Genomic DNA, 25,609 nt, shown 5'->3' with positions numbered 1-25,609 from the left:
ATGAAATTTTGAACGAAATAGTATTTTCTTGTAAACGCACTCCATTAGTCTTTGAAAAAATGCTTTTTATAGTATGTAAAGGTTTTCCAATGTATACAGCTGACGTTGAATCGTCTGTTCATTGATTTCTGCCCTTTTCCCATCTTTTGTGCAGCTTTTCTTGACTTCAGAAGCTCAAGTAAAAGGTTGCCGTACATACGCTCCCATTTTATCACGTTCCCTCTGTATTCAGACACAAAAGCATAGTCTTCCCATAATCCCCAAGGATACACATTCACTTTCTCTCCTGTCAGAAACCATCTGATCCAGAGTTATGCCCTTCTAACTCAACAAAGGGTCCAGGGTGCGGTTAGCGTGTGTTTTATTCCACCAAACCTGAAGCTACCACTAGGATAAAGTAGAAAAATATCATAAAAAGACTTTTTATGTCTCTCACTGTGCAATGTTTTGGGGAGGTTTTATTGTGGGAGATCACTGTTTATGGTTCGTGTACAATTACAAGAGCTGTATTGTGTCATTACAGTGTGTTTTATGATTGAAGTGGCGTTCAGAAATGAATCTGCGTGATGAGGGAGCCGAGCTAAGTGCAACAAAACAAACCACCTCCGCTTAAACGCCTCTACTCTAAACACTTTGGACTGTTCCTTGCCATTATTTGTATTGATTATTTATACTGTATGCATGCTCTCACATGAATACTGATTTCTTCACAAACCATTGATTTTAGCGTTCAGTGTCAACTAAATTGGTTTTCATACTTGACTAAAGACGTTTGCAATGCAGTATTTGGTAAAGTTCAACATGGGGGAAATATCTCTCAACCAATCAGCTGATGCTAGCTGACAGCGCAGAGGCTTTTTGTGAAGCGCGACTGTGAAAGTGTATAAGCAGATACTGTCTCAAGCTAATGAGGTATTATTTTTCAGACAATCTAATAATTCAGAGAGTGAAAGAGGCATTATTGATTTGGGCTTTTTTTTTCAGCTGTAATGCAGGCAATGAGTGTCTGGAGAATGGCTTTTTAGTGAGTCTGCAAACTTTTCCTGTATGCACATGATGCCAATGACAATAACAAACTTTCAATACGTCAAAGTGCTTCTAAGATAGGGAATGCAACCAAATCCGAATACTGTGTTCGGAAAGGAAATGAAGAGAATTAATATGAGATGGGGGAAAAGTATACATTTCACTGCTTTTTCTCGCAATTTTATTGTTGGGTAATCATACTGTATTTAAATTGCGGCCATCAGGGAGCCACTATTAAAGGGGTCATCGGATGCAAAACTCACTTTTACATTTGTTTAAACATAAATGTGTGTTGGCAGTGTGTGTACACAATCACCCTATTATGATAAAAATCCAACCAGTGGTATTTTTGTAATCTTTATAAGAAATATCCCCTTTTTCAGATCAAGCCATTCTCAGCTTCTTTTCGGTGTGACGTCACACTGACAAAGGCCACTTCCACGATACACTGTAAAAAACAAAAAACACAATTTGTTGAGTCAACTTAAAATAATTTGTTACCCTGCTGCCTTAAAATTTTTAGTTGAATCAACTCAAATATCCAAGTTGTCACTTAGTACAACTTAACATTTCAAGTTGACTAAACTTTTTTGAGTTAACTAAACATACAACTTTAATGCAGCCAGGTAACAAATTATTTTAAGTTGACTCAACAAATTGTTTTTTACAGTGTAGTTGATTGACATGACCGTCTTACCTCAGACCCGCCCTGACTGAGCTGTAACTCCAACTGCCATTGTGTCTACTCTGGGGCAGGGGAAGAAAACAGGAGCCATGTTTATATGTACACTTTTTTGTCATTCCGATTAAAATCATTTCGATTGAAAGATTCGGTGGACTGTTTACATTAGACGTTATCTAATCTGATATGGTGTTTATATGTGCCGGCGCCTTCATTTTGGAACATGCTAATAGCGAACAATGACAACAAATACAAATAACTACAGGAAAAACGCCAGTATTTGTGTTCGCATTTTTTAATGGCTGCTTGCACTTGCTTAGAATAAACAAACTAATATTCTAATCCACTGCGTTCATTTGAGCACTCAGTTATGTGGCCAGAACACATGAACACATTGAACACATTCTCAAACAGGACCAAATTGATTTCTCATTTGCAGTTTTTAATGTTTAAGTTATTAGAACTAAGCACAGATACATCTACCAGATAAAATGATAAACACAATATAGCTTGATCTCAGCCAGCTGATCAACACATATATATCACCCTAATTTCTTAATATTAAAGCAGTAAGGGATAAAATAACTGTAAGACCCTCTGTTACGTAGCTGTGAATTTAATTGCACTGTGATACTAAAAAGTTTTACTGTACTTAAATGGAAAAAATACACAATTTCTTACAAAGAGTCGCTGAACAATGAATCAAAGCATGCAATCTGTGATTGCATACAGTTGTTGATGATCGCGAAAGCGTGCACATTTAGCAAGGAGAGGAGAGTATGGACAATGGGCACGGTCCGCTAGCAAGCGGCTAACCATGTCCCTTTAGTGCCTCCGTAAAATTCATTATTCATTTTCTGTGCCTTTCCAAATACGGATTCACTATTTGGGCACATCTCTACTGTAGAATGCATTATTTGTTTTCCGCACCTTTCCGAATATGGATCCGCTATTCAAGCACATCCCTACTGTAATGTAACAGGCTACCATTAACAAGCTGCTAACTATGTCCCTTTGGAGGCTCCGTAGAAGGCATTATCCGTTTTCTGTGCCTTTCTGAACACGGATTCACTATTAGGGCACATCCCTACTGTAGAATGCATTATTCGTTTTCCATGCCTTTCCGAATATGGATTCACTATTCAAGCACATCCCTACTGTAATGAAACAGACTACTGCTAGCAAGCGGCTAAACATGTCCCTTTAGTGGCTCTGTAAAATGCATTATTCATTTTCTGTGCCTTTCCGAATACGGATTCACTATTAGGGCACATCCCTGCTGTAATGCAACAGGCTACCGCTAACAAGCTGCTAACTACGTCCCTTTTCTGTGCTTTTCCGAACACGGATTTACTATTTGGGCACATCCCTACTGTAGAATGCATTTTTTGTTTTCCGTGCCTTTCCGAATACAGATTCACTATTTAAGCCCATCCCTACTGTAATGTAACAGGCTAGGCTACTGCTACCAAGAGGCTAACCATGCCCCTTTAGTGGCTCCGTAAAATGCGTTATCCATTTTTGTGCCTTTCCGAATATGGATTTGCTATTCAAGCACATCCCTACTGTAATGTAACAGGCTACTGCTAGCAAGCAGCTAAACATGCCCCTTTAGTGCATTATTCATTTTCTGTGCATTATAAATGCATTATTCATTTTCTGTGCCTACAGAACGCGTTATTTGTTTTCTGTGCTTTTCCCGAATACGGATTCACTATTCGCCACATCCCTACTGTAATGTAACAGACTACTGCTAGCAAACACCTAACTACATTCCTTTTAGTGGCTCTGTAGAATGCGTTATCCATTGTCTGTGCCTTTCCGAATACAGATTCACTATTCGGGCACATCCCTAATTCATAGCATTTCAAGAGCTGCCTTAAAAAATGGAGAGAATACTGTGAGTTTAAGCCAAATTTTCAAAAATGTGAAATTTTGACCACAGGTGGTGCTGTTACCAAAGCTGAAGCATCCTCATTATAACCGCTGATCACAAAGCCACATTTATCTTTTATTTTTATCCTCAGAAACATCAAAAAGAGGCAACATCGAAGACTTTTTGAAACATTTTAATTTAATCATCAGTCTTGAAAGTACTTTATAATGAGTCAAAATATGTTCCGATGGGAAGACTTTCCCACAGAGAGGAGATAAAGAATCCTTCTGTTCCCTTCAAGTGTGTGTTACTTTGGCGTTCCTTCCTCTTGAATATCAAACTGCCGGTTGGGTTTTGTGGACTCAAGCATAAGCTCGTAAAGCTGCCCGATCTGCTCTTCTTGAAAGTCTTTGAGTTTGTCTTCCGATAAATCAGCGCCAAACACCAACTTCTTGTTTCCCACCGCTTCCAGCACTTGCGTCTGTAGGGTGTCTTTGTAGTTCTGCACAGAAAATAAGACAAAGACAAGAGTATTACTTACGAAAATAAGCAGCCTGTTGAACTTCAAAACCTCAACGTTTGTGCGCCTACTATTGGTTCTTGTATTGATTTAACACTTAGACACAAGTGAGGTATTCATTTGATAGAGCGCTATTGATTTACTATAACAGACTGTGACAGAATTATTTATTTCTCATTGTTGGAGATTCATTGATTGCAATTCACATGATGAAACGCAGGTCACGGGGGCTGATGGGGGATGTGTAGGATCAGGGAATCCACTAAGGTCTAATGGAGGTCAATGCCTACTGCTCTCTCTCAGCCTGCTGAAATCACTCCCTCTATATCAGTGATTACCGCATATATGAAAGGTCCACACGGGTCTACAAGTTTTACAAAAAGTCTTCAGCATATCAAAGTTGCAAGTTCTTTTTGTTAACTTGTTAAAGAACAGTTATTCCATTGTTAACACATACTGGCTCCACAAAGTGCATACTTGGTGGGTTTGAGAATCAAGAGTCACTTCTTTTTCAGAATCAAGTCTATTTAAAAAAAAAAAAAAAAAAATACTAAACCATTCTCATGACGCACGATTGCATTGTTTTTCAAGGTTCAACATTCTTTTGCTACCATGGACAAAACACTGCATCAGAATATTCTCACGGACTGTGTTTTTTAATGAATGTACAGCACCACAATGAAAGAAATGAACAAACATACAGCGTGACTACTGTAGTCTGATACATTAATTAACAGATGTGTAAAGAGTACCTGAAAACCACTCAAGTAAAAGTACAGTACAGATACCTTACAGATGGCAATATCCTTCAAAATGTTCTCAGCTTTGTCCTCAACTCATATATGAAATACCTGCGATTTACAACTACCTGCTAATGCACTCGTATTCGTGTTAAATAGCCATGTTGACAAACGTTCTATCTGATGACGAAAACGTACCTCTGGGAACTTTTTTCGCAAGATGCAAAAAATATACCAATAAGTACATATCACTGCAGTGTCCAACAGAAATGAACACTAGAGGCATTAAAGCGAGCACTTGTAATGTTATGATTACAGTTATGATTACAGTTCCATACGTTTTTCGCTTTTTTTTACCTGCCAGATTAGTATTGGTAGGGTTAGGATTAGGCAACCATGTAGCAAGAGGGGATAGTAATTTGGCAGGGGGTCGAAAATGGGCAAAACACCAGACGTGACAAGTTTGCTCGGTAGCTCACTCGGCGTAGAATTGGATGTAGGATGTGGAATCCCTGGGTACGAATCCCGTGAAAAACATGACTCACGATGAAAGAGCTGAAAGATCAAAAAACAAGCTAAAACAGCATGCTTGCGATTTCATTTTTACATCACATTCGCTTTTGTTCATACTATCGTGTAGATTTAGGTGTAGTGCAGATGGTACGTTATTCAAAAAAGTCAGGGAGCATTAGAGTTAGCGCCACTCAATGGACATTTTAAGTCAGAACTTGAAATGTACAAAACCAACGTCACATAAAATGTACCATATGTACATTTATCTGTTCGGAGGGAAAAAAAAACTGTACTTTAGCGCTTCCCAGCGGATATTTCTGTTGGAAAATGCCATAATATGCACTTATTGGTATTTATTTTGCGTCTCGCAAAAAAAAAAAAAAAAAATGTTCCCACAGGTACGTTTTCGTCATGAGATCAGGTTGCAAGTTTTGGTGTGTAAAGCTTAAAACTCACAAGATTTAGCACCTTCAATGCCCTGTAAATGACATTATCATTTCTTTTGTAGCATAAAATGCTGCAGTGGAGATCAAAATTAGAGAACAACCTGCAATTTCCTAAATTTCAAGGTCACTTCTTCAGGAGTAAAGGGTAGTTTTAAAAGCATATTTCAGTAATTAATTGTATTCTGAAACACAGTATAAAAACTTAAATGAGATATTTGAAAAAGAACTAATAAAAATGAGACAACACGTACAGATACCACAGGGTTATTGGTGTCATTCTGGCACCTGGTGCTAATATCCTTATTTATATGACAAACTCTATTTAACTGGCAGTATTCCTCCAATTTTCACTGAGATTGCAAGATGGCGGGTCGCTCTAAGGTGACTGAAACCCTGCGACAGGAGTTTGTCCAGATGTAGGCCAAAAAGATGACCCTTTCAGCCACTGCAAGAGAAGTTGGTCATTCCAAATTTGTGATTTCTCGAATATTGCAGGTTTACAATGATACTAATTCATTTAAGTCCCCCAAAAAGGCATCCACGTAAGACAAATGCACAAGAAGCGAAGAATCGGTTCAACACTGCAGCTGGAATTGCTTGCCAGTTCAGCGCTGAACAGGGTAAGAATCTGCCTCGGCATGTTTAAGAGAAGTTGGACTGCCTCCCGTTAGTAGAAAGAATTAAAGGCTAAGCTCACCTTTGCTGAAGAGCATGTTGTGTGGACAGAGAAGAACCGTTCTATAGTTAGATCTTCAAAAGCACTAAAAGAATCACTGACTGGAATCAGAATCTGAACCAGATTTGTTACATACTATTCACATTCCCAATCCTTAAGACTCTAGTACACAAAGTCCCAGACTGCCACACCAACCATATTTACACCGTACTGCTGATTCAATCATATGAGCTTGGATTTTCTGACATCTTAATTGAAACTTGTCCGTCACATCTGTCATGACTGCTTACGATCAAACCTACAAGACATTACAGAGAGACTCATTCAAAAAAACACACTGAAAACAAACCCATTAAGAACTCTCATTCACTCTCCCAATGTCTTGGAATTTGGACGCAATTCAATTTTGGAAGCAAAAAGCCATCTGTCTGAGAAGCTTCCTCCTCTACATAATGTAATTAGATTGAACAATTGCCAAGAAGTAATATTTTAAGAATGGAAGGGATGTGGGCATGCTGAATGGCAAGCTTTTTGGTGAAGCTCACCTTCTGAATATAAACACCGCACTTCCCATTGCAATGACGTCACCAGGCAACCCGTTTCATGCTTGTCTGGAATAGCCTGACTTTCCCAAGGGCACAGAACTTTAAAGGTCTATATAGATAAACAGATTAGCACGATGACTACTACTCTGTATGTACAGAATAGCTTGGAAACTACTGTTATGTCAGTAGTCATTTAGAAGATGCTTTTATTCAAAGTGACATATAGTACAATTATTACAGGGACAATCCCACGGGAGCAACCTGAGGTTAATGGAGATGGTTTAATGGAGAAGGCACCGATATACTTCAAGCGAAATCAAACTTTGGCCAGAAACTAAAGTGATTTGGAGTTCATTTTGGTGGTTTACATTCCAGAAAACTTTGTGCTGACTGTGAAACACCTCTGAACTGCCACTGGTCCATGATGATCATATCATGGTGTGGAGCTCCACCTTCTTCGATGTGCAAAATATTTTCTAGTTAATTTCTTTATTCAGTTCATTAAGGGCAAACACGAGTGAAAACAACAAATACACTAAACCAAACTTATTTTACAATTCATGAACCAGCACACTTAACAGCACTTAGTCACAACTGTTTTCAAGGCTATGTGCACTGAGAAGTCAAAATTAAGACAGAAATAAACTCAAATGCTTGGTCCTATTATTATTTTGACAGTGCTTGTGTTCATATTCATACGATCATTCTTTTCAGCCATGCCTTTTTATTTTCTCACTTCACACTTAATATTTAAATCTCAGTGGTAACGCACCATGGCGTGTTCATGTTTCAGAGGTTCGAGTCTGATTCCCCGTTTTTGCCACACCAATAATTTCAGGCTTCTGATCTAAATAATATTTTAATATTTTTAGAAAAGACAAAAAACAAAAATGGTGTGGCATTTGTACATTGAAAAGTTTGCCACTAGTGTAATTTTAATCACAGACATTTAGGATTTTTCTCCATATAATGGACTTCTATGGTGCCATGATTTTGAACTTCCAAAATGCAGTTTAAATGCGGCTCCAAACGATCCCAAATGCAGTTGTAAATGATCCCAGCCAAGGAAGGGTCTTATCTAGCGAAACAATCGGGTATTTCCATAAAAAAATACAATTTATATACTTTTTAATGTCAAAAGCTTGTCTTGTCTTGCTTTGCCTGAACTCCAGTTCAATACAGTTAGGGTATGTCGAAAAACTCCCATCTCATGTTCTCCCTCAACTTCAAAATTGTCCTACATCGCTGTTTTACCTTTTTTAAGGGTGTTTGATCTTCTTTTAAAGGGGTCCTATTATGCTCTTTTACCAAGTCTTGATTTTGTTTTGGGGGTGTACAAGAACATGCTTTCATGCTTGGTGGTTCGAAAAACACATTATTTTCACATAATTTACATTATTACAATACCTTTCTCCCAGCCTGGCACAAATGGCTCTCTTAGTTCAGGGTTTGATAAAGGCCTGCCTTCCGAAAAACTAAATGTGTTGTGATTGGTGAACAGCTTAGACGGTGTTTCAGTCCTGCCACACCCCTTACCAAAGTAGCAAGTTCTGTGTACAACTGTTTACATACTGTCCTATCGTCAGCCTGCCAGATTGCCGATACATGATATTATCGTGCTAATTTATTTAATTATTTACATATTTAGAGTCATTGCCTGAAACCAGCTCCAGCATAAGGCTAAAAGCAGCCTAACGTTAACATTATCAAATAATATTTGCCTAGTCTAGTGTAAATCTCTTACCACACACTGCACACATCTGCAGCATGTTACGGCTCCGACGCAGCCACCGGAGTAGATTGCGGCCACTCTAGTCAATGCTTGAGTCAATGCTTGAGTCAATGCTTCGCGGCTCGTTGAAGCATCTCAGAAGCGCCTCTCCACACTTCATCACTGAAGTCAGGCTAATCCCCCACCTCATCCCTACCCACCTCCAACCATTTGAATGTCTGTAGGCGGGATTTATTTTAATGATATTCTAATAGGCCGCATTGTGACATCATACCATTCGGAAAACAAACGCTGTAGTCCAAAGGAGCTGTTCACTGTAGTTCTTGAAAAGGGATTTTTTAAAAATGAAATATTTGGAGTGGACTTTGATTTTGTAACTTTGTAGAACTTTTTTATGCCCAAACATACACACCACACACTGACTAACATTGACCAACACACTGACTAACATAACGTTTCTGCTTACCTTTTTAAATATTATTAAAACTTTTGTAATTTTGTTGTTTTTGTCATTTTTATTAGTTGTTTAATTGACAGCTTTTATTAATTTTTATTTCAATGTTAGTTTTTTAGTAGATCAAGTTAAACTAAACACAAATGTTATGTAGTTTACATTTTTCAAATATTTTATTTTGTTTCAATTGTTTATTTTTATTTAAGTAATAAAATGTTTAAGGTTATGAATAAAGTTTAAGATTTAGTTAACTCTAATTCCAAGTGGTTTTTGATATGTGGCTTTTGAGCAACGAAACTAATATGGTTTACTGGTCCCTCTATCAAAAGAAGTCTATGGAATTTCAACTGAATTATCATCCACCAGGCGAAAATTGCAAAGCCATATATGATAAAAGAACACACACACTTTTCAATCCATCACATTCGCTGTTTCTGTCTTTTTCTTTTATTCCTCAGGGAAAGCTTGTCTGTTGCAACGCGGTCGATTTATTAGGCGATGAGAAGTCCCCTGGGCCCACTACTGTAACTGGATTAAAGTGAACACTCAGTGCTCTTAATCACATTTGGAGGCTCGCTGTATGTCTGCTCCTGGCTCCGTCGCCCTTCCTTGTTTTGTTTTTTTCCCCCTGTAGTGCTTTGAAAAGCGACACTCCTCGGTGATTCACTCACCTCCTAATGAACGAAAAGGGAGGGGTTTTTAAACACACACCGGCTCCTTCCCAGAACTAATATCAGAGTGGACTCCTCCGTTCACAGCTGAGCAAAGACAGAGAAGTGCTTGCGAAACCTAGTTTTGCTCACCTTCACATCATCGCTGTATGACTTTCCTTTTTCTACAGAACTAGGGGTGGGTGATATCAATTCTTTTTTTTTTTTTTTTTTTTTTTTTCAGGAAAATCATTCTTTTTTTTTTCTCATTAATGTACACACAGCACCCCATATTGACAGAAAAACACAGAATTGTTGACATTTTTGCAGATTTATTAAAAAAGAAAAACTGAAATATCACATGGTCCTAAGTATTCAGACCCTTTGCTGTGACACTCATATATTTAACTCAGGTGCTGTCCATTTCTTCTGATCATCCTTGAGATGGTTCTACACCTTCATTTGAGTCCAGCTGTGTTTGATTATACTGATTGGACTTGATTAGGAAAGCCACACACCTGTCTATATAAGACCTTACAGCTCACAGTGCATGTCAGAGCAAATGAGAATCATGAGGTCAAAGGAACTGCCTGAAGAGCTCAGAGACAAAATTGTGGCAAGGCACAGATCTGGCCAAGGTTACAAAAAAATTTCTGCTGCACTTAAGGTTCCTAAGAGCACAGTGGCCTCCATAATCCTTAAATGGAAGACGTTTGGGACGACCAGAACCCTTCCTAGAGCTGGCCGTCTGGCCAAATTGAGATATCAGGGGAGAAGAGCCTTGATGAGAGAGGTATAAAAGAACCCAAAGATCACTGTGGCTGAGCTCCAGAGATGCAGTCGGGAGATGGGAGAAAGTTGTAGAAAGTCAACCATCATTGCAGCCCTCCACCAGTCGGGGCTTTATGGCAGAGTGGCCTGACGGAAGCCTCTCCTCAGTGCAAGACACATGAAAGCCCGCATGGAGTTTGCTAAAAAACACCTGAAGGACACTGGTTTTCTCTGGTCTGATGAGACCAAGATAGAACTTTTTGGCCTTAATTCTAAGCAGTATGTGTGGAGAAAACCAGGCACTGCTCATCACCTGTCCAATACAGTCCCAACAGTGAAGCATGGTGGTGGCAGCATCATGCTGTGGGGGTGTTTTTCAGCTGCAGGGACAGGACGACTGGTTGCAATCGAGGGAAAGATGAATGCGGCCTCTCCAGAGTGCTCAGGACCTCAGACTGGGCCGAAGGTTTACCTTCCAACAAGACAATGACCCTAAGCACACAACTAAAATAATGAAGGTGTGGCTTCACAACAACTCCGTGACTGTTCTTGAATGGCCCAGCCAGAGCCCTGACTTGAACCCAATTGAGCATCTCTGGAGAGACCTAAAAATGGCTGTCCACCAACGTTTACCATCCAACCTGACAGAACTGGAGAGGATCTGCAAGGAGGAATGGCAGAGGATCCCCAAATCCAGGTGTAAAAGACTTGTTGCATCTTTCCCAAAAAGACTCATGGCTGTATTAGATCAAAAGGGTGCTTCTACTAAATACTGAGCAAAGGGTCTGAATACTTAGGACCATGTGATATTTCAGTTTTTCTTTTTCAATAAATCTGCAAAAATGTCAACAATTGTGTTTTTCTGTCAATATGGGGTGCTGTGTGTATATTAATGAGGGAAAAAAAAAAATGAACTTGATTTTAGCAAATGGCTGCAATATAACAAAGAGTGAAAAATTTAAGGGGGTCTGAATACTTTCCATACCCACTGTATATACATACAAGGAATATATACTTGAAATACATTTTATTTAGTTAACTGATAGACAAGGGGAAAAAAACTGTACGACACGTAACGTAGCCTAACATATTTTGAGTTTCAGTTCAGTTTTGTGACAGAAAGGAAATTCAAATGGCAGAAAGCGACATTCTATTTGTTTTTTAAGTTGATTTTGCTGGTATGAGGAAAGTTGAAGTAATCTAGCCGGTGCACACAGACACAAAACATATCAGTTCCAGGCTTCTAGCCTTTCTAAATTGACAACGCAATTGGTACTTTATCAAAATAAAACACAGTGAACCAAACATCAGCACACCCGCCTTCACTGTGTCACCGTTAAAATGTGACTGAAGTACACAGTCTATATGTTACATTATAAAAAATAGTTTAGCATTTGGATGCATCGCAAATGCGGAAATATTATGGAATATTTGGATTTGTGCCGAATGAAAGAGGTAGGATACAAGCGCACAAAGCTCCATTTTGACAGTTGAGAGCACAAGCCTTTAAAGTAACATTATACTCCTTTGTCAGTGAGAGACGCGTTTAGAATCATCACATGGTCACTGTCTAGTTGGCTTTGTTTTCAAGTGCGCAACTCCTGGCATTCGCTGTTCTTCTGCCGGCGGTTATCAAACAGATTTGCATTACTGTGGGTGCCCCCTTCTGGACTGAAGGTGAATTGCCTGTATTAGTTGTAAGGCCTCATGCACCGAACTGAGATGCCCGTACAGTGACCGTTCGGTACGAATACATGTATCGTTACACCCCTAGTGGACACAGTTATTTTTGCGCTTGATCTTATTGAATATCCATTTATAGGAGTTTCCCTTACAGATGCAAAATTTATTGGAGGAGAGTATTTAAATGAATCACGCAATGTGTTTTACTAATGTTTGTGCTCATCAATTTATGGCATTGGCACAATTTAACGCTCAAAAAAAAGTATGTCTTAAACTATTTTGCGCTTGAAATGGCTGCAATTGTTGTTGCTAGGAGGAAGCACCACAGAGAACAGAGAGTTCATGGTAGAAGGGAGAGGATTTTTCCCACACATATTAATTTATTAGAAATGCCAGAAGAACACATTATCTTTTGCCAATCCGTGTTATTTTTAATTTGTTTCAGGAAATACAAGACAACTTGGAATCCTCAACTAGGAGTCACGTAATACCAGGTCTATCAAATCTTCTCGCAACCCTTCATTTTTTGGCCTCCGGTTCTTTTCAACATACTGTGCCTTCTTTATTTCTTTATTTCTTTATTCTGTATTTGTGATTACGCTAATTTGCGCTGCACTTGGTATATTGCGTTGGTCGATATGTAAATGAGATGTTGCGCCTGTGTTCTTTAATTTACACGTTGTTAGTAAATAACCCACAGAAATTTCCACGCCCATCAGCGCTGTTTTAGGATTGCGCTCTTGCGCTAATTTGCCCCGTTTAGTAAAACTGTCCCTTATGGTGCGTTTCCAATGGCACGTAGTGAACACGGCGGAGCGAGCTTTTCAATTAATTCCTATGAGCTCAAACACTCGCATGGTGCATTATGGGATTGAAAGCGGCGCGGAGAAAGTGCTGAGAGTGTCAAAAAGGTTGGGCATTCCTCAACTTTATGCAAATCTCGAGCGCAAAATGCGGGGTGACAACCAATAGCTGTGAAAAGTAGGCAAGGCAAGATTTTGACTTACGTTTTCGGGTGTTTGCGAAACTGGTGGATTACTGAGCAGAAATCACATATCATTGAAAAAGTAAATGCACTTTGCATGCTTTCATTACATGAAGAGTTCAGATGCAAAACCAGCTAAAAGCCATCTCGGTCAAAAATGAGATAATGATACTGAGTGAATGCTCCTGACACATACTATATGTCCATCATATACTTTTACTTCAAACTTGCTAAATTCCAGCCTCAGCCCAATCAGAAAAAACAGTACTTACATAAAAACCTATACAAAGTAGCCAGAAAGAAATGCATCAGATGGATTTTGGGGCTTTCGCATCTGAAATATGCTATGGCGCCTAGATGGCACCAACTGTAGCGTTGCCTGATCGTGGATTTGATTTGAACGCGGATACAGGTAAGCATCTGTTCTTCTCCCAATGGTTTACTTTCACTTCAGACATAACCAACTGTGTTCATATGTAAACCTTGCGCGAACAATAAATCCAGTAATCAGCCTCAAGTGTACACGCTCAAAAAAGTGCCTGTCAGAACAGCACGCAAATGAAATGTTCAACTGGCAAGGCTTTAAAACAGATGCAAATAGAGAATGGGAATGTGACGTCAGCAACGCACGGCATTCTGGGACTTTCGGACTCAGACACTACAGTCTAGACTGAGTAATAGTGGAGGTAGATGTTAAAATTTATATTGTACATTTAAAAACACATTAGAATGGAGAATGTTTGCTGTGATATGAACTGCCATATCTGCTGTCATGACCGGAGTGGAGAACGAATCTAAAATGAAGCACAATTTGATGCTTTTCAGCTTGAAACAACACAATGGCGAAACCAGCTCAATGAAAATAAACAACTTCAAAATCTGGCTTTGTCATTTGTATTTATTATTTATTACAGATTCATAATTTCTGATCCACTTGAATTTGTAAGTGCTCATGCTGTAAATAACATATTTGGAAATGTAATTTAATCTGTGATTTGACTCGTTGCGATCACTATCATTGTTCATAAAACAACTCATCTGATTTACTCGTCAGCAGCTCTTTGTAAGAAATCGTGTATTTGCTCAATTTAAGACCAGTAAAACTTATTGCATTTTTTCCCTTAATGAAATTAGGGCGATATGATATATGATTGAATACATCGGCGTTTCTCAATTACAGTCCTCACGTACCGTCACTCTGCTTATATTGCATGCCTCTCTTATTTAGCCTGATTCATATAACTCCATGACTGAACTCTGTTCGATTAACATGGTCCCTACACAATGTTCATTGCTCCCTACTCCCTGAGCAGGGGAAATCAGTTTAAGTTTACTTCACTTAGGAATATTCATTCAAGGATTTACGCAATGCCACCGCCTGCATTGTCTTCACACATAGACGAAACTTACTAGAGAAGTGTGACATAATATACCTCTGTAAATAAATGCGATTTAAATTCATGTCTTGCACACTTTAATGTTCGTTTAATGGAACATATACGCTGCCTTCGAATTGTAATCAGATTCAGGGCGGAACATTTCGAGTTTGCAGGGCACTTACTTTTGAATAGAACAGACATCTGAGATACACACAAACTGTGCAGAGCAGTGGTTCACTTACAAGATCAACTGGATGAGATCAAGCTATAGTGTGTTTATTTTTATCTGGCAGATATTTCAGTGCCACCTAATTACTAAAACCTGCAAAAGAGAAATGAATTCGGTCCTGTGTGTGGTACAATAGAAGGTGGCCGTATGATTTCTCTGAGTGTGTATGCGTCATGTTCTGGCCACTCGACTGAGTGCTCGAATGAACGCAATGGATTCAAATATTAGTACATTTATTCTAAACAAGTGCAAGCAGCTCTTAAAAATATCAACGCAAATACAGTCATTTTTTCCTCTAGTGATTTGTATTTATCGTCATTGTACACTATTAAGCGTGTCCTAAAACATGACGGCGACTACCCAGAATGCAATGCACAGTGACACAGATTCCCATGCTCTATAATGTAATTTTGTGATTGCAAATAAGTGCAGTGTCCTGCGAGTGTAACTATATCGCTGAGTTAACATTTAACGTGAATGTATGCCGTGTTGTACAGTATACTGAAAACAACCACTTGAATGGGCACTGTAGCACGATACTACGATATTTCTTCAAAAGCAGATCATGGAGGCATTTTAATCATCCACAACTCATACAGCCTACAGAACACAAAGGATGATATTTGGAATAACGACAAAGAACCAAACACCACTGGAGCCCATTGACTTCCACTGTAGTGTCAAACAAAAACTCAAAATATCTTCTTATGTTCCACAAAAGAAAGAGGTTTGGACCATGAAGGTGAGTAAATGATGACAGATCTTTCAGTTTTGGGTGTAGATTCTCAAAGGTATATATACTCAAAGGTATATTTGTAGCAATAGCCAACAACACATTGTATGAGTCAAAATTATTGTTTTTCTTTTATGCCAAAAATCATTAGAATACTAAAGGAGAAGTCCACTTCCAGAACAGCAATTTACAAATAATTTACTCACCCCCTTGTCATCCAAGATGTTCATGTCTTTCTGTCTTCAGTCGTAAAGAAATTATGATTTTTGAGGAAAACATTTCAGCATTTTTCTTCATATAATGGACTTCATTGGTGCCCCAATTGTGAACTTTCAAAAATGCTGTTTAAATGCAGCTTCTAATGGCTCTAAATGATCCCAGCTGAGGAAGAAGGGTCTTATCTAGCGAAACGATCAGTCATTGTTTTCTAAAAAAAAAATTGCATACTTTTTAAGCACAAAAGCTTTTGCAGCACAGACTCTGGGATGCACGTCCACGGGTCGTTCTTGAACAATTTGTTCATTTTGAACGAATCTTTAATGTGTCTCGGGAAGAACGAGTCGTCTCGGGGGAGTGATTCGTTCAGTCGCGCATGCGCAACATCCTATTAGGTTCTGTACTGGAATTAGTTTGCATGTTTCGAGTCTTCGGGTTTTTCGAGTTGTTCGTTCATCTTATGGGGCTGTCACGTGATGCTGATTTTGCTAATATGACGAAATGACTCAAAAAAAAGATTCGTTCATTTTGCTGAACGAGACTCAAAGGTCTGAGTTGGTAAAATGATCCGAACTTCCCACCACTACTTCGAATCACGTCTAAGATCATCGTCTGTGTACTCCGGTTCAAAAAGGTAGAGCATGTCGAAAAACTCCATCTTATTTTCTCCTACAACCTCAGAATCATCCGACATCGTTGTACCTTTTTGTTTGTAAACAGCATTTGACTTACTTGCAATTTCTTAGTCTTTGCGCGTTCGCTTTGTAAACACTGGGTCTGTAGTTCCGCCTACGCTCAGCATGACCTTTCGACATGATTCAATAGTATGTGAATGTGCATCCCAGAGCCTGTGCTACACAAGCTTTTGTGCTTAAAAATTATACAAATTTTTATTTTTCGAAAAAAATGACAGATCGTTTCGCTAGATAAGATCCTTCTTCCTCGGCTGGGATTGTTTAGAGCCCTTTGAAGCTGCATTTAAACTACAGTTTGGAAGCTCAAAATCGGGGCACCAATGAAGTCCATTATATGAAGAAAAATGCAGAAATGTTTTCCTCAAAAAACAATTTCTTAACGACTGAAGACAGAAAGACATGAACGTTTTGGATGACAAGGGGGTGAGTACACTATTTGTGAATTGTTCTTCTGGAAGTGGACTTCTCCTTTAAGTAATGATCATGTTCCATGAAGATATTTTGTACATTTCCTCCCATAAATATATCAAAACGTAATTTTTGTTTAGAAATATGCATTGCTAAGAACTTCATTTGGACAACTTCAAAGGCGATTTTTTATCAATATTTAGATTTTTTTGCACCCTCAGATTCCATATTTTCAAATAGTGGCATCTCACCTAAACATTGTTCTACCCTAAAAACCATACATCAGTAGAAAGCTTTAATTGACCTCTATAACTGGTTTTGTGGTCCAGGGTCACAAATGCTCAAAATCAGTTTCTCAACTGCTTTTGGTTCAGGACCCAGGCTTACAGGATTTAAGTGGTGACCTAATATAGTACCAAAATTGTTTATTTCATAAATTTCAAATTGAGTTTCAATGGTTTCATGCTCTCTGCAACCACAAAAACACAATGTGGTCAGCACAAACCACGTTTTTTTCCTCGCCGCAAGTGAACTCAATTCCAATCCAGTTCAATCTAATAAAAAAAGTGAACGTTTTATCCATTCTTTGTGTCCTTTTATGATCATAGAGCATCACATGGTTAGCTTAGTAACATACTAATGTCAAACTCCACTTTAAACACATGAGTTGAGCTTAAGCACAAATGGAAATGGAAGTCATTTACTCACACTCATGTCCAAACCTGTATAATTTCCTTTCATCTATGTAACACAAATAGTGATTATCCTTTATTACACAGTGATGTGTAACGTGACTGCAGCTGTCAAAAACACAAAGAAACAATATAAATGTATCTCAAAAGTGGCCTGAATGCTACATTTTGTGTTCAATAGAAGAAAGAGATGCAGGTTTGGAACAACTTGAGGATGAGTAAATACTTCGACAAGTTGAGGATGAGTCTACTTTGTGTATGACATTGTCTTTGCTTGCCATATTTGTTCTGTAACTGTGTACATGCATAGGTGAAACGTTGCAAAGAACTAGAATTTCTTCCGGACAGTCAGTAGCTCATTTTGAAAAGAAGTGTACATGTCCTTCTGTACAAGAACAGAGTGACTCTCATTACCTGCAAGTGTGTGATTTTTACCCTCTTAAAGAATATCTGTTACTGTCATTGCCAATCCAGGAACATCGAGTCCTCACACTGCATGATTGTGAAAATGAAATAAGAGTTAGCTTTGTTCACACTCATGTCAGAGCTGCAGACACAGAATCATACTGCAGATGCAATACATCTTGTGAAGTTTGACTGCTAAAAAAGCATCTCCAATTTCCTGGCATAGAGTAAAAGAAGATCAGCAATCACTGCTCTCTGAACGCACGCTGATGCATGTTCAAGTGGAGTTCATGCGTTGAATTCGATCTTTGGATTTGTCATGGAGCATTTCGTACGAGCGTGACGTCGGTGCTCTCGTAAGCGGCACGATTCTGCCCCCACGTAACTGAAATTAAAAAATGAACTCTTATCAAGGTGATGCTGGACTGAAGTATAATTAATGTACACAGATGGTGTTTGGATAGGCTGTGCTCCCTGGGAGAAAAGGATTTGTAAGTTACAAGTTATGGATAAATTCCATTAAGTTTTTATGTTGATGAAGAATTTAGGAAGGTGCTGCCATCGTGTGGAAGGTTTCAGCAAAGGTCTGAGTTTTCATGACTCATTAAGGAACTGGAAATTTGATAACATCTCTTGTTAAAAAGAAGTTTGTTTTGCAATGCAACGGTTTCCGTTTAATAGCACTGTTTAAAATTCATGCACATTCATATCCATCTTGTTTCCACTATGCACTGACAACCTAATTGAGATAAAAATGCTAAACAGGATACGAATGAAGATAAATAATTTACACATGGGGTCATGTGAGAATTGTGATGTATAGTGGGATGATGTAAATGTACAGATGAATGACAAATCAGTCCCATATCGGTTGGTTAGTTGGTTATTTATTTATTCATGAGCATTGGTTGACATATCAGTAAGTATTATATACATTTAAATTATATTTAATTGTGCAGGGTAATTGTTTTTTTTTTGTTTTGTTTTTGTTCTTTTTACATTTTAATACATTTTAAAACATATTGCATATTTAATGATTTTTTTTTACATTAGATCATTTTTAAATTATTGATTTTAGTTTGTTCTTCTAATATTTACACAGTAAAAAATGCTGATACTGAAGTTCACAGTTAATCTTAAAAAAATGACTTGTTGAATAAAAAACACTTGTTGAATATAATCTTTAACAAGCCTCAAAATGAATCTTTTTTCCTATTACACATTAAATGTTTTTTATTACATTAGATCTTTTTTTTAAATGATTGATTTTAGTTTTTACTGTTTTTTGTCCTTTCAATATTTAGACATAGTAAAAATGTTAATATTAAAGTTCATAGTTAATCTTCAAAAATGCGAATAATTTAATAACACTTGTTGAATATAGTCTTTAACACCTCAAAATGAATCTCTTTTTTCATATTGTACATTACATGACTTTTTTTTTTTTTTTACATTAAATCTTCTTTTTTTCCCTCACTGTTTTTCTACAGTATTTTCTTATTTTAATATATTTACACAAAATAGCAAGTAAATAAATAAATAAATAATAAATGTTAATATCATCCCTTTATCAGTTATTGGCCATACTGTGAAAATAATTATTTAATTTTATGCATCCCTACAAAAAAGAATTTGAACACTTAAGTCACTTTTGTGAAAAAGAAGTGCACTTAAATGTAGTGAATGTGCACTTTGCAATTAAATGTTTGAACTTTACATTTAAAAATTGTAATGTTTTAATTTTTTTTTTGCTGTGCTTTAAAGAAGTACAATTATTTTGATGCATTGGCTAACATACTAAAGCACTTGTTATTCAATAATACATTTAAACTCAATTAATACATTCATTATACTATAAATGTACTAAATTGCAACTTTATGATTACAAATACGCAATTAAAATTGCATTAAAGTACGTATTTAATGTAAAGAAATTACTTTAAAGTATATTTGCGGCCCTGGACCAAAACCAGTCATAAGTAGCACGGGTATATTTGTAGCAATAGCAAACAATAAATTGTATGGGTCAAAATTATTGATTTTCTTTTATGCCAAAAATCATTAGGATATTAAGTAAAGATGTTCCATGAAGATACTTTGTAAATTTCCTACCGTAGATATATCAAAACTTAATTTTTGATTAGTAGTATGCATTGTTAAGAACTTCATTTTGACAACTTTAAAGGTGATTTTCTCAGTGTTTTGATTTTTTATTTTATTTTATTTTTTCTTTTGCACCCTCATACTTCAGATTTTCAAATATTTGTATCTATCCAAATATTGTCCTATCCCAACAAACCATACATCAATGGAAAGCTTATTCATGCAGCTTTCAGATTATGTATAAATCTTAATTTAAAAAAATACATAAGTACACTTCCGCCAACATTTTACAGACAATGTACAAGTAGAAGCAGTGTTCGAATTGAGGGGGGGCTGGGGGGGTCCCGGACCTCCCATAAGCATTAAGGGACCCCCCCATAACACCCAAAAAAATATGCTTGGGGGTCCCCTGGTTTTTCAATAAAAATATAATACTTCAAACATAAAACTAGTGAAAATTAAAATGAAAAAATTTGATTGCTGTATTAAATCTAGACCCGCTCACGTTAAATCTCACGTTTTATTTTTACGCGTTTTTACAGCGTTGCGCATTATAACCAATCACACACGACTCTGTTGAATGCAGTGGCCAATCAGATGCGTTCAGAACAGTCATTACTGAAACCCGGAGTTTTGTTCAGATTTAACTCGCAAATTCCCTCATAAGCAACAAAGTGCAGATGTACGAGCTATGTAAGTAAGAGATTTATTTATCATACAGTGTATGGACAGCTTCACTGATTATAAGAGGAGTTATGAGTGCTTAAACACTCGCTAGACTGACTGTGCTTATTTAGACTGCGTTCTTTCACTTCGTGATTCAGTCTAATAAAATGCATTTTCCCAAAATTCAGGATATGGGGGCAGAAAATGTATATTTATATAATTTCATATAGTTAATCAATATCACACGAAGAGTGATATTTTTGTTTTTTCAAAAAGCACAATTGTGATATTGATTTTATACAACAGTTCAATAAACTAAAAGTTAATATTAAGAGACTTACGTTTTAGACACCATATTGACTATTTTTGCTCTATTTCGCCAACAAAAATCATTCCAAACACAGCTGCTGCATTGTTTTACGTCTCTAAACAACATGACGGTGTTTCGTTCCTGAATGAATCAACCGTTTAAATAACTCGGTTCAATCGCAATGACTCACTTTTTAACTGTGACTTACAGACACCTACTGGCAGTTGTAATTCCACATTTAAAGTACCTTTCCATTTAAAAAAAAAAATATATATATTTTAAATGTCAGAATTCAAACGTTTTAGGATTAAAATATTAAAACAGTTTTCATGCATTTGTAACCGCAGGTTAAATGCATACATGTCCTGCATTAAACAGTGGGTAAATACATTTAAATGCAAATTCAGATGCAGCGTTTGTGATTCCTCTATATTGAAAAGGTGAATTTTGTTGATAATGATTTTATTTATGTGATAGCAGCCTAAAATGTCTTATTATTCTAAGTGACTTTATTGATTAAATATAAGAATTTGACGCAAAAGATACTGCACAATTTCAGAAAAAAGAATGGCTTTATAAAGTTTAAATAATGCCCACAAAAGGCAAAAAAAAAAAAAATCACTTTAAACTTGTTTGGTGATGTCTGGTTAGGGGGAACCCCCAAGAGCTTTGGCACAATTCGAACACAGAGTAGAAGTATAAAAGAAATTATGTAATTACATAAAAGTAACTTATGTGGTCAAAAAAACAAACAAACAAACAAACAAAAAACTAAAGTGCAGCTAACTGACCCTTTGCAGGGAGTTTGATTGACAGGCGATCTGACCAATCATAACGCTGAATCTGCCATTTTTGTCCGACAAACAAACCAGATATGTAGATTAACATCGGTGGACTTGAAAAATGGTGTGCACTGACGTCATTCCACGGTTAAAACAAGATTCTTTCGTATGTTCATATATTTAAGTTGGCTTGAGAAAGCCAACTTACTGATATGCTATTTTCTTCTGAGACTAAATCTGTCGACACTAACTCGTCCTAGAGCTTCAACTCTACAAACTCCAAACTCAGCCCAGATCTTCACACTGATCTGAAGTTAGTTGCTATATCTTTTCTAACTGATCGGACTTACGGTTTTCCTAAAAATGGCAATTAAATTTGGGAAAAATCCCATAGACTTACATTGACGGAATGTTCAAATGAGCCAACACTCTTCAAACTCCAACTGTCAAAACTCCCAGAATCCTATGAGACTCAATCAAGCTTCCCTTCTATGTACTGTATTTACAATCCATTTAAACTCATTCAAACTCATCTATCTATCTATCTATCTACCCATCTATCTATCATCTAACCATTACTATCTATCTATCTATCTATGCCTAGCATCCAAAATCATGCTAGTAACTTGCTAATCATGAAAGCAACATGCTAGTAACTTGCTAATCATGCTAATAACATGCTAGTAACTTGCTAATCATGCTACAATCATGCTGGCAACATGCTACTAACTTGCTAATCTTGCTAGAGACATGCTAGCAACTTGCTAATCATGCTAACAACATGCTAGTAACTTGCTAATTATGTTAACACCATGCTAGTAAAATGCTAGTAACTTGTTAATCATGCTAACAACATGCTAGTAACTTGCTAGTCATGCTAGAAACATGCTAGTAACTTGCTAATCATGCTAACGACACACTAATCATGCTAACGACATGCTAACAACATGCTACTAACTTGTTAATCTTGCTAGAAACATGCTAATCATGCTAGTAACTTGTTAATCATGCTAACAACATGCTAGTAACTTGCTAATTATGTTAGCACCATGCTAGTAAAATGCTAGTAACTTGCTAATAATCCTATAAGCATGCTAATAACATGCTAGTACCTTGCTAATCATTATAACATCATTGCTAGTCACATGTTAATCATGTTAATAACATGCTAACAACATTCTATCTATCTATCTAAATCTCTATCTCTGACAGACTGTATTGCCTTCAAAACATCCAAACGTTAACCTTTTAAAACTACTTTAGAATTCAAACTATTTCAGACTGAAAACCATCAAACTTAAAACTTTTTAAAACTTCTTAAACTTTTTAAACTTTATAAGCTTTTCAAACTTTTTAAAACTTTCTGTTCTGGCTTTCTCAAGCCAACTTAAAGTTTGTCTTGACAAACTTTTTTATCTAGTCTAACCATTACTATCTATCTATCTATCTATCTATCTATCCCTAGTAACCAGAATCATGCTAGTAACTTGCGTATCATGCTAGAAACATGCTAGTAACTTGCTAATCATGCTAACAACATGCTAGTAACTTGCTAATCATGCTAACGACATGCTAATCATGCTACAATCGTGCTAATAACATGCTACTAACTTGTTAATCTTGCTAGAAACATGCTACCAACTAGCTAATCATGCTAACATGCTAGTAACTTGCTAATTATGTTAGCACCATGCTAGTAAAATGCTAGTATCTTGCTAATAATCCTATAAGTATGCTAACAACATGCTAGTACCTTGCTAATCATTATAACATCATGCTAGTCACATGTTAATAACATGCTGACAACATTCTATCTATCTATCTATCTCTGACAGACTGTACTGCCTTCAAAACATCCAAACTTTAAGCTTTTAAAACTACTTAGAATTCAAACTATTTCAGACTGAAAACCATCAAACTTAAAACTTTTTAAACTTTATAAGCTTTTCAAACTTTTTAAAACTTTCTGTTCTGGCTTTCTCAAGCCAACTTAAAGTTTGTCTCGACAAACTTTTTAATCTAGTCTAACCATTACTATCTATCTATCTATCTATCTATCTATCTATCTATCTATCTATCTATCCCTAGTAACCAGAATCATGCTAGTAACTTGCTTATCATGCTAGAAACAGGCTAGTAACATGCTAGTAACTTGCTAATCATGCTAACAACATGCTAGTAACTTGCTAGTCATGCTAGAAACATGCTAGAAACATGTTAGTAACATGCTAGTAACTTGCTAATCATGCTAACATTGTGCTAATAACATGCTACTAACTTGTTAATCTTGCTAGAAACATGCTAGCAACTTGCTAATCATGCTAACAACATGCTAGTAACTTGGTAATTATGTTAGCACCATGCTAGTAAAATTCTAGTATCTTGCTAACAATCCTATAAGCATGCTAAGAACATGCTAGTACCTTGCTAATCATTATAACATCATGTTAGTCACATGTTAATAACATGCTGACAACATTCTATCTATCTATCTATCTCTGACAGACTGTACTGCCTTCAAAACATCCAAACTTTAAGCTTTTAAAACTATTAGAATTCAAACTATTTCAGACTGAAAACCATCAAACTTAAAACTTTTTAAACTTTATAAACTTTTCAAACTTTTTAAAACTTTCTGTTCCGGCTTCTCAAGCCGACTTAAAGTTTGTCTTGACGAAGTTTTTTTATCTAGTTTTATTTCGTGCTATAACTAGTGAAAGAGGAAGAGATGATCAGTTCACCTCCCGCTTGAAATGAGGCGCTATAGCGATGTCACTACATATGAAAGAGCCACAAAAGGCTGTTTATTGTTTGAATTTCTTAATAAATGACAACATTTGAGGTGAGACTTTGTTTCATACCTAAAGTAACCTGCTCTGGCTTGTCTTTCGGGCACGCTGTCAGTTTCCACTTTCCTCTTTCAATGTATTTTTCACTGAGAACATGATGTGTGGCACGAGCGCGCCGTGGCTTGTTGGACAAAGCAACATTAACGAGGGAGCGGGTCTTTGTGAAGGGTCAAATATACCGATTTTAATAATTACTCTTTTTTAAAGTATGTTAAGTGTATTTCATAAGGGCACACCTACACGATTTCATGTCACTGACTAAATATCAATCTCTTTTATGGCCAGAAGACTAATAAACATGCCGCTGAAATCAAACACTTATTCCGTGGAAAACCTACGGGCTTGATGAAACCTAAAATGCATTTGTTTTCTCTGCAGTCAGTGAAGTGACAGCAGCAGGTTTCTGTCTTACCTGCCATTCTGTCATGAAGCGCGTCACCTCTTCACCTGATGCGGTCTTGTGTCTCCTAAACTCATCTTTCACATACTGATCACCCAGAGCCCGCAGGTCTATGGGCATGAAGCGGTGCAGCATCAGGATTCTCTTATACAGAGACCGAACAGCTGATACATGAGCCATAACTTCAAAGGAAACTCTAGATATGAAATAGCGACAAGTGCGTTTTGTTTGAACACAGCAACAGCCCAAAACAAGTGCTAAAAGACCAAAACCATAGATCACAAGAGAGACGAGCCGATACTAAACATTATAAAAGGTTTATCCATAACATTTATTACTTAACCGTGTTGTCCTTGTACATGTGCAGACTTCTTCACGGCACAGATATGAGTGTTATTAGAGCTGCTGCTGCCCTCTGGTGGCGAGTGGGATGTAGTGCATCT

General features: G+C 37.1%; 1 protein-coding gene across 2 annotated transcripts; it reads right to left on the bottom strand.

The window, feature by feature from the left end:
* Window positions 1-2,067: 2,067 nt before the first annotated feature.
* Window positions 2,068-25,573, bottom strand: sdhaf3 (succinate dehydrogenase complex assembly factor 3). 2 transcript variants are annotated; one of them, XM_051136432.1, is made up of 3 exons: window positions 25,510-25,573; window positions 25,179-25,362; window positions 2,068-4,086 (listed from the first exon to the last, which is right to left on the bottom strand). In XM_051136432.1, exons 2-3 carry the CDS (start codon window positions 25,344-25,346, stop codon window positions 3,892-3,894), a joined length of 363 nt encoding a protein of 120 aa, XP_050992389.1. In that variant the 5' UTR covers window positions 25,347-25,362; window positions 25,510-25,573; the 3' UTR covers window positions 2,068-3,891. The 2 variants fall into 2 exon arrangements, with proteins under 2 accessions (XP_050992389.1, XP_050992388.1); XM_051136431.1 differs by having other exon boundaries at window positions 2,069-4,086; window positions 25,505-25,573.
* Between the last annotated feature and the right edge of the window lie 36 nt (window positions 25,574-25,609).

This window comes from Labeo rohita, chromosome 19, assembly GCF_022985175.1.
Source record: "Labeo rohita strain BAU-BD-2019 chromosome 19, IGBB_LRoh.1.0, whole genome shotgun sequence".
Taxonomy (NCBI): domain Eukaryota; kingdom Metazoa; phylum Chordata; class Actinopteri; order Cypriniformes; family Cyprinidae; genus Labeo; species Labeo rohita.
The sequence above is the reverse complement of the archived record's forward strand: the minus strand, read 5'-3'. Positions and strand labels throughout refer to the sequence as shown.

What these genes read in the sequence shown, in the direction of transcription:
- sdhaf3 (XM_051136431.1), bottom strand. Translation starts at nt 25,527, where the DNA reads ATGTACAAGGACAACACGGTTAA. An exon ending in TACAAGGACAACACGGTTAA is followed by an intron (nt 25,363 to 25,504) that starts GTAATAAATGTT and finishes TTTCATATCTAG; the next exon opens with AGTTTCCTTTGAAGTTATGG. An exon ending in GCTTCATGACAGAATGGCAG is followed by an intron (nt 4,087 to 25,178) that starts GTAAGACAGAAA and finishes TTTTCTGTGCAG; the next exon opens with AACTACAAAGACACCCTACA.